The sequence below is a fragment of the Oncorhynchus keta genome, chromosome 7 (genome assembly GCF_023373465.1).
Source record: "Oncorhynchus keta strain PuntledgeMale-10-30-2019 chromosome 7, Oket_V2, whole genome shotgun sequence".
Taxonomy (NCBI): domain Eukaryota; kingdom Metazoa; phylum Chordata; class Actinopteri; order Salmoniformes; family Salmonidae; genus Oncorhynchus; species Oncorhynchus keta.
Genome location: NC_068427.1, coordinates 25441514 through 25455047, shown reverse-complemented (window position 1 = coordinate 25455047; position 13534 = coordinate 25441514). Strand labels below are relative to the sequence as shown.

Sequence of the window (13534 nt, the reverse complement as noted above, 5' to 3'; positions counted from 1 at the left end):
TGAAGCCCTCTCCTACTGTTCAAAGACCATTCACTGGCATTTTCTACAATAAATCTGCCTCCAGAAATTAAAGCTTGGGTTAGGGTTAGCTTGTATTGTGCATGGGACTCAGACTATTGTTTACACTGACATTTGGCCTCCCATCCTATTCTAACCACCTCTCGCCGGCTTTGGATTCATGTTACCTGATGAAATTGCTATACAATATGATCTTGTTGCCATCTGATATACGTTCTTACGTACACCTCTAGGAAGAGGGAATGCAACACTCTGCTACAACGCAACTCCCCGTGGAGTGAAAGAGGTATGGACTGTAGGTGCGAGGAAGGATGACAAAGGCAGAGATTAGTACCGTTTACAGGGAATTTATTCCATCACACGGTAAATTTGGGGAAAAGGGGCTGAACGGAACCAAAGCAAAGAAAGTAAAATGTCAAAGGCCCCTCTCCTACCTTAACTGCCTACCCACTACTTACCTAACTTTGCACCACCTGGCACGCTAACCAAAATACAGGGGATGGTCTGCCCAGGTCTTACCTAGTGTGTATAGACAGTAAATACTACAGGTTATGCATCCCCGCAGGTCTCTTGCCTATGCACTCCCTAGGTGCCTTCCACCCTGGGAACAAATGAAATAGAATACAAACAATTACTATAATCAAAAAGTCCTTGTCATAGATATACCTTAGCAGGACCGACTAAAATACAGCCAACAAATTATACCTCTGCAACAACCAACACATGATATAACAATAAGCTCTGAGAAACAATCAACACAGGATATACTAATCAGTGCTCTCAGCAACAACCCACACAGATTTACTAATCAGCTCTAGTCTCTCAGCAATAACCAACATAGGACATACCAATCAGCTCTAGTCTCTCAGCAACAACCAACATAGGACATACCAATCAGCTCTAGTCTCTCAGCAGAAACCAACATAGGACATACCAATCAGCTCTAGTCTCTCAGCAATAACCAACATAGGACATACCAATCAGCTCTAGTCTCTCAGCAACAACCAACATAGGACATACCAATCAGCTCTAGTCTCTCAGCAACAACCAACACAGGACATACCAATGAGCTCTAGTCTCTCAACAGCAACCAACACAGGACATATTAATAATCTCTCTCTAACAAAGGAACACTGGCTTTTTCCAGCTGGAGAAGGAGTATGTAATTGGATACAGCTGTATCCTCTGACGAGAGGGCGGGGTTAGCTCCAATTAGCAATGGGGCCGACCAATCAGCTGCTTGGGGGAATTTCAGGAAGCCATCCTGAAACACACACATACAAACAAAACCACAACACAAGAACTGGGGAACGTAACATACATCAGCAATGCAGAGCTCTCCCTGTCCTATGCCGTGCCTTGCTTGATTGTATTACTGTTGGAAATGTGCATGTACACCCTGGCCCAGCTAACCCTGGCCCACCTCATGTTGCGAGCCCCAATTCTGACTTGTGCTCTGATATCTGATTCACTGATTTCTGCTCTCATAAAAGCCTGGGTTTTCTGCACGTTAACACTAGAAGCTTATTACCTAAAATGGATCAAATGAAAGTGTGGGTTTACAGCTCCAATCCAGATGTTGGTCATTACTGAGACGTGGTTAAGGAAGACTGTTTTGAACACTGATGTTAACCTTTCTGGTTATAACCTTTTTCGGCAAGACGGATCTTCCAAAGGTGGGGGAGTGGCAATCTTTACCAAGGATCACCTTCAGTGCTCGGTTGTCTCCACCAAGTCTGTCCCCAGACAATTTGATTTGCTGATTTTTAAGCATTAAACGTTCAAATAGCACTTTGTTGGCTATTGCTGGGTGGTATTGTCCTCCGTCAGCACCGGCCTGTACCCTACCTGCCCTAAGCTCTCTCCTGACCCCTTACCAAAGTCTGAATTTGTTCTGCTTGGTTACCTTAACTGGGACATGCTTAAACCACAATGGGACTCTCTAAATCTTTCTCATATTATTACCAATCCCACAAGGTATGACTCCAAACACCCAGAAAAGGCTACTCTCCTCAATGTAATCCTTTCAAATAATCCTGATAGGTATCAGTCTGGTGTTTTCTGTAATGACCTTAACAATCACTATTTTACAGCCTGTGCTCGTAATGGCTGCTCAGTGAAATGACCTGTCCTGATTTGTCATAGACGCTTGCTAAAAAACTTTTATGAGCAACCCTTCCTTCATGAACTGGCATCTGTAAAATGGTATAGAATCAGCTTGATCCCCTCTGTCGAAGACAATGGACCTTCCTTTTTGATATTTTCAGTGGTAATTGTTAACAAACATGCCCGCTAAAGAAAATGAGAATTAAAAACAGGTTCAGCCCCTGGTTCGACCGTGATCTTGCAAAGTTACTTAAGAATTGCATTTGGTGAGAGGCTCGGCACACGCATACTCAGGCTGACTGGCTATCGTTCAGGCAAATATGAAATAAGTGCACTCAGGTTATCCGGAAGGCCAAAGTTAGTTACTTTGAGGAGCAGTCTCTCTGTTGGTCTAACCCCTAGTTCTGGAAAACGGTTAAAGACCTGGAGAATAAACCCTCCTCCTCACAGCTGCCCATGTCCCTTAATGTTGATGATGTGGTTGTTACTGCACATGGCTGAGCTCCTTAATCACCACTTCATTAAGTCAGGATTCCTATTTGTCTCAGCCATGCCTCCTTGCCCGTCCAACGTTTCCCGTCCCACCCCTTCTAATGCGACTATCCCCGATGCTTCTCCCTCTTTTTCTCCTGCCCCCCTACAAAGTTTCTCCCTGCAGGCAGTCACTGAGTCCGAGGTGCTAAAGGAGCTCCTTAAACTTGACCCCCAAAAAACATCTGGGTCAGATGGTTAGACCCTTTCTTCTTTAAGGTTGCTGCCCCTATCGTCGCCAAGCCTATCTCCAACCTTTTTAACCTGTCTCTCCTTTCTGGGGAGGTTCCCATTGCTTGGAAGCCAACCACAGTTCATCCTTTATTTAAAGGGGGAGATCAAGCTGATCCTAAATGTTATAGGCCTATTTCTATTTTGCCCTGTTTATCAAAAGTGTTGGAAAAACTTGTCAATAATCAACTAACTGGCTTTTTTGATGTTTATCGTATTCTCTCTGGTATGCAATCTGCTTTCCGCTCCGGTTATGGATCTGTCACTGCAACCTTAAAGGTCCCCTTGATGTCACCATTGCCCTTGATTCTAAGCAATATTGTGTTGCTATTTTTATTGACTTGGCCAAAGCTTTTGATACGGTAGACCATTCCATTCTTGTGGGCCGGCTAAGGAATATTGGTGTCTCTGAGGGGTCTTTGGACTGGTTTGCTCACTACCTCTCTCAAAGAGTGCAGTGTATAAAGTCAGAAAATCTGCTGTCTCAGCCACTGCCTGTCGCCAAGGGAGTACCACAAGGCTCGATCTTAGGCCCCACACTCTTCTCAGTTTACATCAACAACATAGCTCAGGCAGTAGGAAGCTCTCTCATCCATTTATATGCAGATAATACAGTCTCATACTCAGCTGGCCTCTCCCCGGATTTTGTATTAAATACTTTCTTAGTGTCCAACACGTTTTCTCTACCCTTAACCTCTCTGGGATATGTGGGACGCTAGCCTCCCACCTGGCCAAAAGCCAGGGAAAATGCAGAGTGCCAAATTCAAATAAATTACTTTAAAAATCTAACTTTCATTAAATCACACATGCAAGATAGCAAATTAAAGCTACACTTGTTGTGAATCCAGCCAACATGGCAGATTTCAAAAAGTATTTTCGGCGAAAGCAAGCGATGCTATTATCTGAGGATAGCACCTCTGTAAACAAAGAGAGAAAAGCATATTTGAACCCTTCAGGAGTGACACAAAACGCAGAAATAAAAATATAATTCATGCCTTACCTTTGACGAGCTTCTTTTGTTGTCACTCCAATATGTCCCATAAACATCACAAATGGTCCTTTTGTTCGATTAATTACATCGATATATTTTATTTGGCACGTTTGATCCAGAAAAACACCAGTTCCAACTTGCGCAACGTGACTACAAAATATCTCAAAAGTTACTGTACCTGTAAACTTTGCCAAAACGACTTTTGTTATACAACTTTAGGTATTTTTTTACGTAAATAATCGATAAAATTGAAGACGGGATGATCTGTGTTCAATACAAGAGGAAATCAAACTGTAGCATGCTTTCTGGTCACGCGCCTCTATCTAACAGTACACTTCAAGTGACCCTCGTTCAAGATGGCCATACTTTTCATTACACAAGGAAAAACCTCAACCAATTTCTACAGACTGTTGACATCCAGTGGAAGCTATAGGAACTGCAAGAAGGTCCCTTAGAAATATGATTCCCAATGAAAACCCATTGAAAAGAGTGACCTCAAAAAAAAAAAAGGTCTGAATGGTTTGTCCTCGGTGAAACCCTGCTAAATAAGTTCTGTTATACTCACAGACATGATTCAAACAGGTTTAGAAACTTCAGAGTGTTTTCTATCCAAATCTAACAATATGCATATCTTATCTTCTGGGGATGAGTAGCAGGCAGTTGAATTGGACATGCATTTCATCCGGACATGAAAATACTGCCCCCTGTCACCAAGAAGTTAACCTTGTTCTGAACACCTCGAAAACAAAGGTCATGTGGTTTGGTAAGAAGAATGCCTGTCTCCCCACAGGTGTGATTACTAGCTCTGAGGGTTTAGAGCTTGAGGTAGTCACCTCATACAAGTACTTGGGAGTATAGCTAGACGGTGCCCTGTCCTTCTCTCAGCACATATTAAAGCTGCAGGCTAAAGTTAAATATAGTCTTGGTTTCCTCTATCGTAATCGCTCCTCTTTCACCCAGCTGCCAAACTAACCCTGATTCAGATGACCATGCTAGATTTCGGAGACATCATTTATAGATCAGCAGGTAAGGGTGCTCTCAGCGGTTAGATGTTCTTCACCATTCGGCCATCAGATTTTCCACCATTGCTCCTTATAGGACACACCACTGCACTATATACTCCTCTGTAAACTGATCATCTCTGTAGACCCGTTGCAAGATCCACTGGTTGATGCTAATTTATAAAACCCACTTAGGCCTCATTCCCCTTATCTGAGATATCTACTGCAGCCCTCATCCTCCACATAGAACACCCGTTCTGCTAGTCACATTCTGTTAAAGGTTCCCAAAGCACACACATCCCTGGGTCGCTCCTCTTTTCAGTTCGCTGCAGCTAGCGACTGGAACGAGCTGCAATAAACACTCAAACTGGACAGCTTTATCTCCGTCTCTAATGGACACTCTTACTGACAGTTGTGGCTGTTTTGTGTGATGTATTGTTGTCTCTACCTTCTTGCCCTTTGTGCTGTTGTCTGTGCCCAATAATGTTTGTACCATGTTTTGTGCTGCTACCATGTTGTGTTCTACCATGTTGTTCTGTTGTGTTGCTACCATGCTGTGTTATCATGTGTTGCTGCCTTGCTATGTTGTTGCCTTAGGTCTCTCTTTATGTGGTGTTTTCTCTATTGTTGTGATGTGTGTTTTGTCCTATATTTATTTATATTGTATACATTTTTTATCCCAGGCTCCCGTCCCCGTCATTGTAAATAAGAATTTGTTGTTAACTGACTTGCCTAGTTTTATAAAGGTTAAATAAAAATACAATAAAACTAAGGGCAAGAGTAGGCCTAACTTAACTCAGGAGGTGGTAATACGCAAAAATAAAATCCCATTTCATGTTGTCAGCATTTGTATAGTGTAACTCTAATCCTCTGCCCCTTCCTTTACAGCTATGTCCAATGTTCCTCCACACAAACTCCACCAGCCACACCTGGCCCTTCAGCGCCATCGCTGAACTAATAGGTGAGTCATCGTCATATTGTCCAATCACAAAACCAGTGTTTTCCTACCTTTTTTAACCCTGATATGCATTGATGGGATAAAACATCCTAAGGCACACCTAAAATGTCCCTATTCATTTTTTTAGTGATAATGCCCTCCCTGCAAACAATAATGAGTCTTTAGGAAATGGTCACCTAAAATCGTCAGGATGTTGTGTCAGGGTCCCTTGGAGGTTTTGTTTATTTCTAGCTTGGTCCCGAGGATGTCCCCAAGGACTTTTTAGGATGTTCTTGGGACGTTGTGTCATGGTCCCCTGGTGGATTTGTCTAGTTCCCGGTTGGTCCTGAATATGTCACCGAGGACGTTCTTCGGATGTTGTGTCATTGTCCCCTGAAGGTCCACCGAATGTTATTTAGACGTTGTCATGGACCCCTGGAGGTTTTTGACTAGTTTCCGGTTTGTCCCAGGGATGTCACCTGATGGTCGCAAAAATGAAATCAATGAGCGAATGCTCAGATTAATTGATAACTAAAATAGTAGTGCAGATGGCACTCTTTTGCTAAATGCAGAGATTAATAAATGTGTCCATCAATCTCTCCTTCTCTTATCTCCATCTTTCTCTGTGTCCCTGTATCTCACACTCTTGATTTCCTTCCATATCCTCACTATTCTTAACCCATCACACTATTTCTCTGTCTTTTTACCTCTACCTGGAGCAATAAATGCTTTGGATATATTCATATATTTCATGACAGGCCTTTGGATTCAAGCCTACTACTCCAGACAGAATCATGGAGAGAGAGAGTGGGCTCGGCAATAAAATATAGTAGTACAAAAATTGCAGTAGGGAGGAAATGTGAAAAGGAGATGGCTGGATTAATAGAGGGATTGATTTGAAAATAGTTGGGGAGAGTGGGAGACCAGACCACATGTTTGTGTTAGCCTGATGTTACAGTGGTGTCTTGAGGATATAGCATCAGTATAAGAGGCTGGGGTTGCATCCTCCGTGACAGCTGTCCCAGACAGGCTGTTCTAAAGGAGAAAACACATTGCACCGAATGACGATTTGCCTCTCGTTTCCCAGTTTCTTTCAGCTTTTTGTGATTTTGGGACCAACCCCCAGTAGGCGTTAACATTTCTAGATAACGAATTGATTTGCAGTCAATATGCAAATGAAGGCTGTCACTTTGTTCAGCGGTATGTACTCTTGGTCTGCAAACGCTACCGGTGTGTCCAAGCCTTAATGGTTCACATTGCACAATCAACAAAGGGGGACATGCTCTATCTATCACACTTTACATGACACCATTTTGAATGTTGAATTTCTGGGGGGGTCTAAACCCCTCGCGGTGTGGTAGTTTTCCACAGCAGTAGCAACACAGCTGGTAGGTGGATGCTTTGGCTTGGACTGCTAGGCGGGTTTGGCGTGGATGTGCCGGCTTGGCCATAGTCATGTTCTCATTGAAAAGCAATAACAAGGTGGCATGGGTAGTCTAGTATAGGGTTTTATCATCTACACTATGAAAGGGACTGGTTATTTGCATAGCAACATACTGTAATAACAATACTCTTTATGTGCCAAAGTCATTTTCAGTGTATTCTGTGTATGCACCTATGCTTACATCCTCTATCTCTATATCTTTCACCAGACAATGCCTATGATCCTGATGTTAACGCCAAGCAGTTCTGGATTGATAAGACCCAGATCAAAAAGCAAGACTGCCTCATCTTCATGGACAATGGAAGTGGATTGGACTATGAAAAGATGCACAAGATGCTCAGGTATGGACAGTTTTTCAACGACTACCACTACTATAGCAGGGTAAATCAGGTTAGATCTAGACAAAAGTCCTGCAGAGACCTTCCTTGGGACCATCACACGACATCCTGACAACTGGTATATTGATGAATGTTCTGAGAAGGTCCTAAAAACGCTCTGACACAGTCCTCCATAATGTCAGGGGAACTTACAGGGAACTAGGCAAAAGTCCCCTAGAGAATGTTCCTTTAGGACCATTATTTTATGTTTGGAAAAACAGACGTTCATAGCACGTCCTTAAAACATCCTAAGGGATGTCCCTGGAACAAACCAGGGAAAAGTCTTATGCTGTACTATAAGAATGCACGTTTAGGATTTATGTACACAAAAATAGCATGTTTCTCTCTTTTTCTCTTTCAGCTTCGGTTACAGTGATAAGAGAGTCATTAATGGCAAGCACCCGATTGGTCTCTATGGTAACGGCTTCAAGTCCGGGTCCATGCGTCTGGGGAAAGATGCCATTGTGTTCTCGAAGTCGCAAGATGGAGACACCATGCAAGTAGGCATGCTCTCCCAGAGCTACCTGGAACAGATCAAAGCAGACGAGATCATTGTGCCCATCATCTCCTTCCAATGTGTCCCACACAGACAGTATAAGTATATCCTTTTATAGAGAGACTATACACATACACATAGTGCCCAAACTGTCATCACCTCCAAACAGGTTGGATTTAGATCCCTCTATAGATGTGTATATACAGTGTTATTTTATAGTGCCAACCTTAAATACTGTTAGCTATTTGTCTATCTACCTTTTGTGTTGTCCCTGTGTGTGTTGTCCTTGACTTCCGGTGCACTCAATGTGAATGAGAAGCACAAGGCTAGTCTGCAGGACATCCTGCACTACTCTATCTTTAATACGGAGAACGAGCTGCTCGAAGAGCTCAAAGCCATCAGCTCCACAGGCTCCTCGGGAACACGCATTATCGTCTGGAACCTGCGCAGGTCAGACACACACACGTATTCTCTTCCTTTTCCTTCTCCCACATCTATTGGGTTTTGCTATGTGGGATTTTACTTTCAAATATCACTTCTCCCTCTGCCTCTATGAATGCCCTTGGTCGAATTTTCAGTTTCACTTCTGTTTTCTCCATAATCAAAACCTAAAATTCCACCATTAGGGGTCGGCAGAGGGGCGTTTTTTAAAGTGTGGAGCAAGGTCAGCTGTTGAGTAAGAGTCTATACAGTAAGTGTTTGTTATTGTCCACAGGACGATAACACGACCGACAGAATTTGATTTCACGACATTCAGCGACGACATCAAAATCCCATTAGATGTCCCATTGGATGGGTTGGAGAGCACCAGTGAGCAATACAGAGCAATACAGTCAGAGCTGCTCACAAAACCAGAGAGTTACTACTCGCTACGTGTAAGTGATGACTGAGTATACTGATTATAATGTTATTGATTTACCATACAGCATTTTGCATTTTGTCAACCTTAGAACTTCTAAGATTGACTCAAATACAGTGCCTAGTGAGTCTACACACCCCTTATACAGTCTTCACATTTTGCTGCCTTAAAATTCAATCTGATTGATCTTCACAACCCACTCCAAATTTTCTCAGTGTAAAGAAAATTATATAAACTTTTCCCAGATTAACCCTATATGCATAACCATGCTAGCAATTGAAAGGGAAAAGTTAGGAGATTATGGGAAAACTATTAGACCAAAGTTGAGGACACAACATTTCACCTGACACAAGACTGAATCCAAACATTGCGCTTTAAACCTAAACTTAGAACGTACACTCTCATCAAAGAGAACGACACCCCTGAACCATATGTTTGCCTGAACCTGACAAACATCCTAAGGTCAGTTTGTGCCGATCCGTCACCCTCCCTCTGGCTATAGAGATGGGTAGATTTAACAGAGTGCCTGAACCTGACAAAAATCCTAAGGTCAGTTTGTGCCGATCCGTCACCCTCCCTCTGGCTATAGAGATGGGTAGATTTAACAGAGTGCCTGAACCTGACAAACATCCTAAGGTCAGTTTGTGCCGATCCGTCACCCTCCCTCTGGCTATAGAGATGGGTAGATTTAACAGAGTGCCTGAACCTGACAAACATCCTAAGGTCAGTTTGTGCCGATCCGTCACCCTCCCTCTGGCTATAGAGATGGGTAGATTTAACAGAGTGCCTGAACCTGACAAACATCCTAAGGTCAGTTTGTGCCGATCCGTCACCCTCCCTTTGGCTATAGAGATGGGTAGATTTAACAGAGTGCCTGAACCTGACAAACATCCTAAGGTCAGTTTGTGCCGGTCCGTCACCCTCCCTCTGGCTATAGAGATGGGTAGATTTAACAGAGTGCCTGAACCTGACAAACATCCTAAGGTCAGTTTGTGCCGATCCGTCACCCTCCCTCTGGCTATAGAGATGGGTAGATTTAACAGAGTGCCTGAACCTGACAAACATCCTAAGGTCAGTTTGTGCCGATCCGTCACCCTCCCTCTGGCTATAGAGATGGGTAGATTTAACAGAGAGCCTGAACCTGACAAACATCCTAAGGTCAGTTTGTGCCGATCCGTTACCCTCCCTCTGGCTATAGAGATGGGTAGATTTAACAGAGTGCCTGAACCTGACAAACATCCTAAGGTCAGTTTGTGCCGATCCGTCACCCTCCCTCTGGCTATAGAGATGGGTAGATTTAACAGAGTGCCTGAACCTGACAAACATCCTAAGGTCAGTTTGTGCCGATCCGTCACCCTCCCTCTGGCTATAGAGATGGGTAGATTTAACAGAGAGCCTGAACCTGACAAACATCCTAAGGTCAGTTTGTGTCGATCCGTCACCCTCCCTCTGGCTATAGAGATGGGTAGATTTAACAGAGTGCCTGAACCTGACAAACATCCTAAGGTCAGTTTGTGCCGATCCGTCACCCTCCCTCTGGCTATAGAGATGGGTAGATTTAACAGAGAGCCTGAACCTGACAAACATCCTAAGGTCAGTTTGTGCCGATCCGTCACCCTCCCTCTGGCTATAGAGATGGGTAGATTTAACAGAGTGCCTGAACCTGACAAACATCCTAAGGTCAGTTTGTGCCGATCCGTCACCCTCCCTCTGGCTATAGAGATGGGTAGATTTAACAGAGTGCCTGAACCTGACAAACATCCTAAGGTCAGTTTGTGCCGATCCGTCACCCTCCCTCTGGCTATAGAGATGGGTAGATTTAACAGAGAGCCTGAACCTGACAAACATCCTAAGGTCAGTTTGTGCCGATCCGTCACCCTCCCTCTGGCTATAGAGATGGGTAGATTTAACAGAGTGCCTGAACCTGACAAACATCCTAAGGTCAGTTTGTGCCGATCCGTCACCCTCCCTCTGGCTATAGAGATGGGTAGATTTAACAAAGTGCCTGAAGAGGAAAAACTTTGCCTGCTGTGAAATCTTGGGAAAATTTGAAAACAAAGTCAATTTAGTGTTTTATTGCCCTCTGTATAACGATCTGAGACATGTTTTTAGTTGTTGATAACCCTGAAGGATTCTGGTTACGAGACGAGCAGAGGCTTGCATTTTGTTTCAGACAGGGCGTGCTTGAGATTGCTCAGTTTGTTAACAATGCCTGGAGGAGAATGAGAAATGTACTGTTTGTGAAGTGTGGCTAGATGATAGCTGTACTTGCTATGATCATTGTATGCATATCATTTGTAAAATGACATTTTGTTCTGTAGTGTCTTGGAAGCCCATTTGGGCTGGGCACCGGTAGGTGTATGACACTTAAATATCATATCAATACACTTACATTTACATTTACTACATGTACATTTACTGTACTTTTCGCCGCATTTGTTGAAAACCAAATCAGAAAATACTCTTGATATATTTAGTAACATGATAAGAAAATTCCTGGAAAATCTGGGGTAAGTGCAAAAGACAAAAAAAATGATGAGGGTTAGAGTGAAAGGACAAAAACAATGAATAAACTGATATATATATATATATATCTACATATATATATACATATACATACAGTTGAAGTCAGAAGTTTACATACACCTTAGCCAAATACATTTAAACTCAGTTTTTCACAATTCCTGACATTTAATCCTAGTAAAAATCCCCTGTTTTAGGTCAGTTAGGATCACAACTTTATTTTAAGAATGTAAAATGTCAGAATAATAGTAGAGATAATTATTTATTTCAGATTTGATTTCTTTCATCCCATTCCCAGTGGATCAGAAGTTTATATACACTCAGTAAGTATTTTGTAACATTGCCTGTAAATTGTTTAACTTGGGTCAAACGTTTCAGTAGCCTTCCACAAGCTTTCCACAATAAGTTGGGGGAATTTTGGCCCCTTCCTCCTGACAGCTGGTGTAACTGAGTCAGGTTTGTTGGCCTCCTTGCTCGCACACGCTTTTTCAGTTCTGCCCACAAATTTTCTATGGGATTTAGGTCAGGGCTTTGTGATGGCCACTCCAATACCTTGACTTTGTTGTCTTTAAGCCATATTGCCACTATTGTTTGTACAGATGAACATGGTACTTTTAGGTGTTTTGGAAATTGCTCCCAAGGATGAACCAGACTTGTGGAGGTCTACAATTATTTTCTGAGGTCTTATCTGATTTCTTTTGATTTTCCCATGATTTTCCCATGACAAGCAAAGAGGCACTGAGTTTGAAGGTTGGCCTTGAAATACATCCACAGGTACACCTCCAATTGACTCAAATGATGTCAATTAGCCTATCAGAAGCTTCTAAAGCCATGACATAATTTTCTGGAATTTTCCAAGCTGTTTAAAGGCACAGTCTACTTAGTGTATGTAAACTTCTGACCCTCTGGAATTGTGATACAGTGAATTATAAGTCAAATAATCTGTAAACAATTGTTGGAAAACTTGCTTGTGTCATGCACAAAGTAAATGTCTTAACCAGACTTGCCAAAACTATAGTTTGTTAATGTGTGGAGTGGTTGAAAAACGAGTTTTAATGACTCCAACCTAAGTCTATGTAAACGTCTGACTTCAACTGTACTTATACAGTGCATTCGGAAGGTATTCAGACCTTGACTTTTTCCACATTTTGTTACGTTACAGCCTTATTCTAAAATTGATTAAATAAATGTTTATCAATCCCTTGTCAATCTACAAACAATATCCCATAATTACAAAGCGAAAACAAGTTAAAAACAGGAATACCTTATTTACATAAGTATTCAGACCCTTTGCTATGAGACTTGAAATTGAGCCCAGGTGCATCCTGTTTCCATTGAGATGTTTCTACAACTTGATTGGAGTCCACCTGTGGTACTTAAATTGATTGGACATGATTTGGAAAGGCACACTCCTGTTTATATAAGGTCCCACAATTGACAGTGCATGTCAGAGCAAAAACCAAGCCATGAGGTCAAAGGAATTGTGTCGAGGCACAGATCTGGGGAAGGGTACCAAAAAATGTTGGCAACATTGAAGGTCCCAAAGAACACAGTGGTCTCCATCATTCTCAAATGTATGAAGTTTGGAACCACTAAGACTTTAGAGCTGGCCACCCGGCCAAACTGAGCAATCAGGGAGGAGGGGCCTTGGTCAGAGAGGTGACCTATGTAAATGTGATATTTCAGCTTTTTATTTTTTATACATTTTCTAAAATGTCAACCTGTTTTTGCTTTGTCATTATGGTGTATTGTGTGTAGATTGATGAGGAAAAAAATATATTTAATCAATTTTATAATAAGGCTGTAACGTAACAAAATGTGGAAAAAGTCAAGGGGTCTGAATACTTTCGAATGCGCTGTATATGTTGCCCAAAGAGTTGTGCAAGATTGGTAGAATCTCATCTAAAATTGTTCACAGCTTGTAATGGCTGCTAAAGGTGCTTCCACCAAGTATTAACTCTGGGGTGTGAAGACATATGCAATCAATTATTAATTGGGAAAATTGTAATGTCCGAGGTGT

At 42.3% G+C, this 13534-nt stretch overlaps 2 protein-coding genes and 1 long non-coding RNA gene across 16 annotated transcripts in view; 2 read left to right on the top strand and 1 right to left on the bottom strand.

Moving 5' to 3' along the window:
* Nucleotides 1-13534, top strand: part of LOC118386210 (MORC family CW-type zinc finger protein 3-like) — a 47318-nt gene that overhangs the window by 9705 nt on the left and 24079 nt on the right. For 6 of the 7 annotated variants that reach the window (XR_008139781.1, XR_008139780.1, XM_052522342.1 and 3 more), the window contains exons 2-6: nt 5767-5839; nt 7468-7600; nt 7998-8236; nt 8435-8582; nt 8848-9007. Coding sequence is in view for 5 of the 7 variants with exons in the window: in XM_052522342.1 (XP_052378302.1) it covers nt 5767-5839; nt 7468-7600; nt 7998-8236; nt 8435-8582; nt 8848-9007 (753 nt within the window). In the remaining 2 variants the exon portion in view is untranslated. Of the gene's footprint in view, nt 1-4712; nt 4904-5766; nt 5840-7467; nt 7601-7997; nt 8237-8434; nt 8583-8847; nt 9008-13534 lie in introns of those variants that run through there. The other variant, XM_052522340.1, reaches the window with a different exon arrangement.
* Nucleotides 9449-10588, bottom strand: LOC127931093 (uncharacterized). Its single transcript, XR_008139789.1, has 2 exons — nt 10481-10588; nt 9449-9523 (listed from the first exon to the last, which is right to left on the bottom strand). It is a non-coding gene; the product is annotated as an uncharacterized LOC127931093 (long non-coding RNA).
* On the top strand, nt 9468-11025 carry LOC127931091 (uncharacterized). Of its 8 annotated transcripts, none has more exons than XM_052522347.1 (4): nt 9468-9801; nt 9976-10149; nt 10324-10410; nt 10672-11025. In XM_052522347.1, the coding sequence occupies exons 1-4, from the start codon at nt 9496-9498 to the stop codon at nt 11023-11025; spliced, it is 921 nt and encodes a 306-aa protein (XP_052378307.1). In that variant the 5' UTR covers nt 9468-9495. The 8 variants fall into 8 exon arrangements, 3 of the variants coding, with proteins under 3 accessions (XP_052378307.1, XP_052378306.1, XP_052378305.1); XM_052522346.1 differs by lacking the exon at nt 10324-10410 and having other exon boundaries at nt 9976-10323; nt 10585-10758; nt 10846-11025; XR_008139787.1 differs by lacking the exon at nt 10324-10410 and having other exon boundaries at nt 9976-10323; nt 10846-10977.

Coding starts and splice junctions, on each gene's coding strand:
- LOC127931091 (XM_052522345.1), top strand. CDS start 9,496: ATGGGTAGATTTAACAGAGTGCCTGAACCTGACAAAAATCCTAAGGTC. Junction 9,802..9,975: donor AACCTGACAAACATCCTAAG/GTCAGTTTGTGC, acceptor AAACATCCTAAG/GTCAGTTTGTGCCGATCCGT. Junction 10,324..10,584: donor AACCTGACAAACATCCTAAG/GTCAGTTTGTGC, acceptor AAACATCCTAAG/GTCAGTTTGTGCCGATCCGT.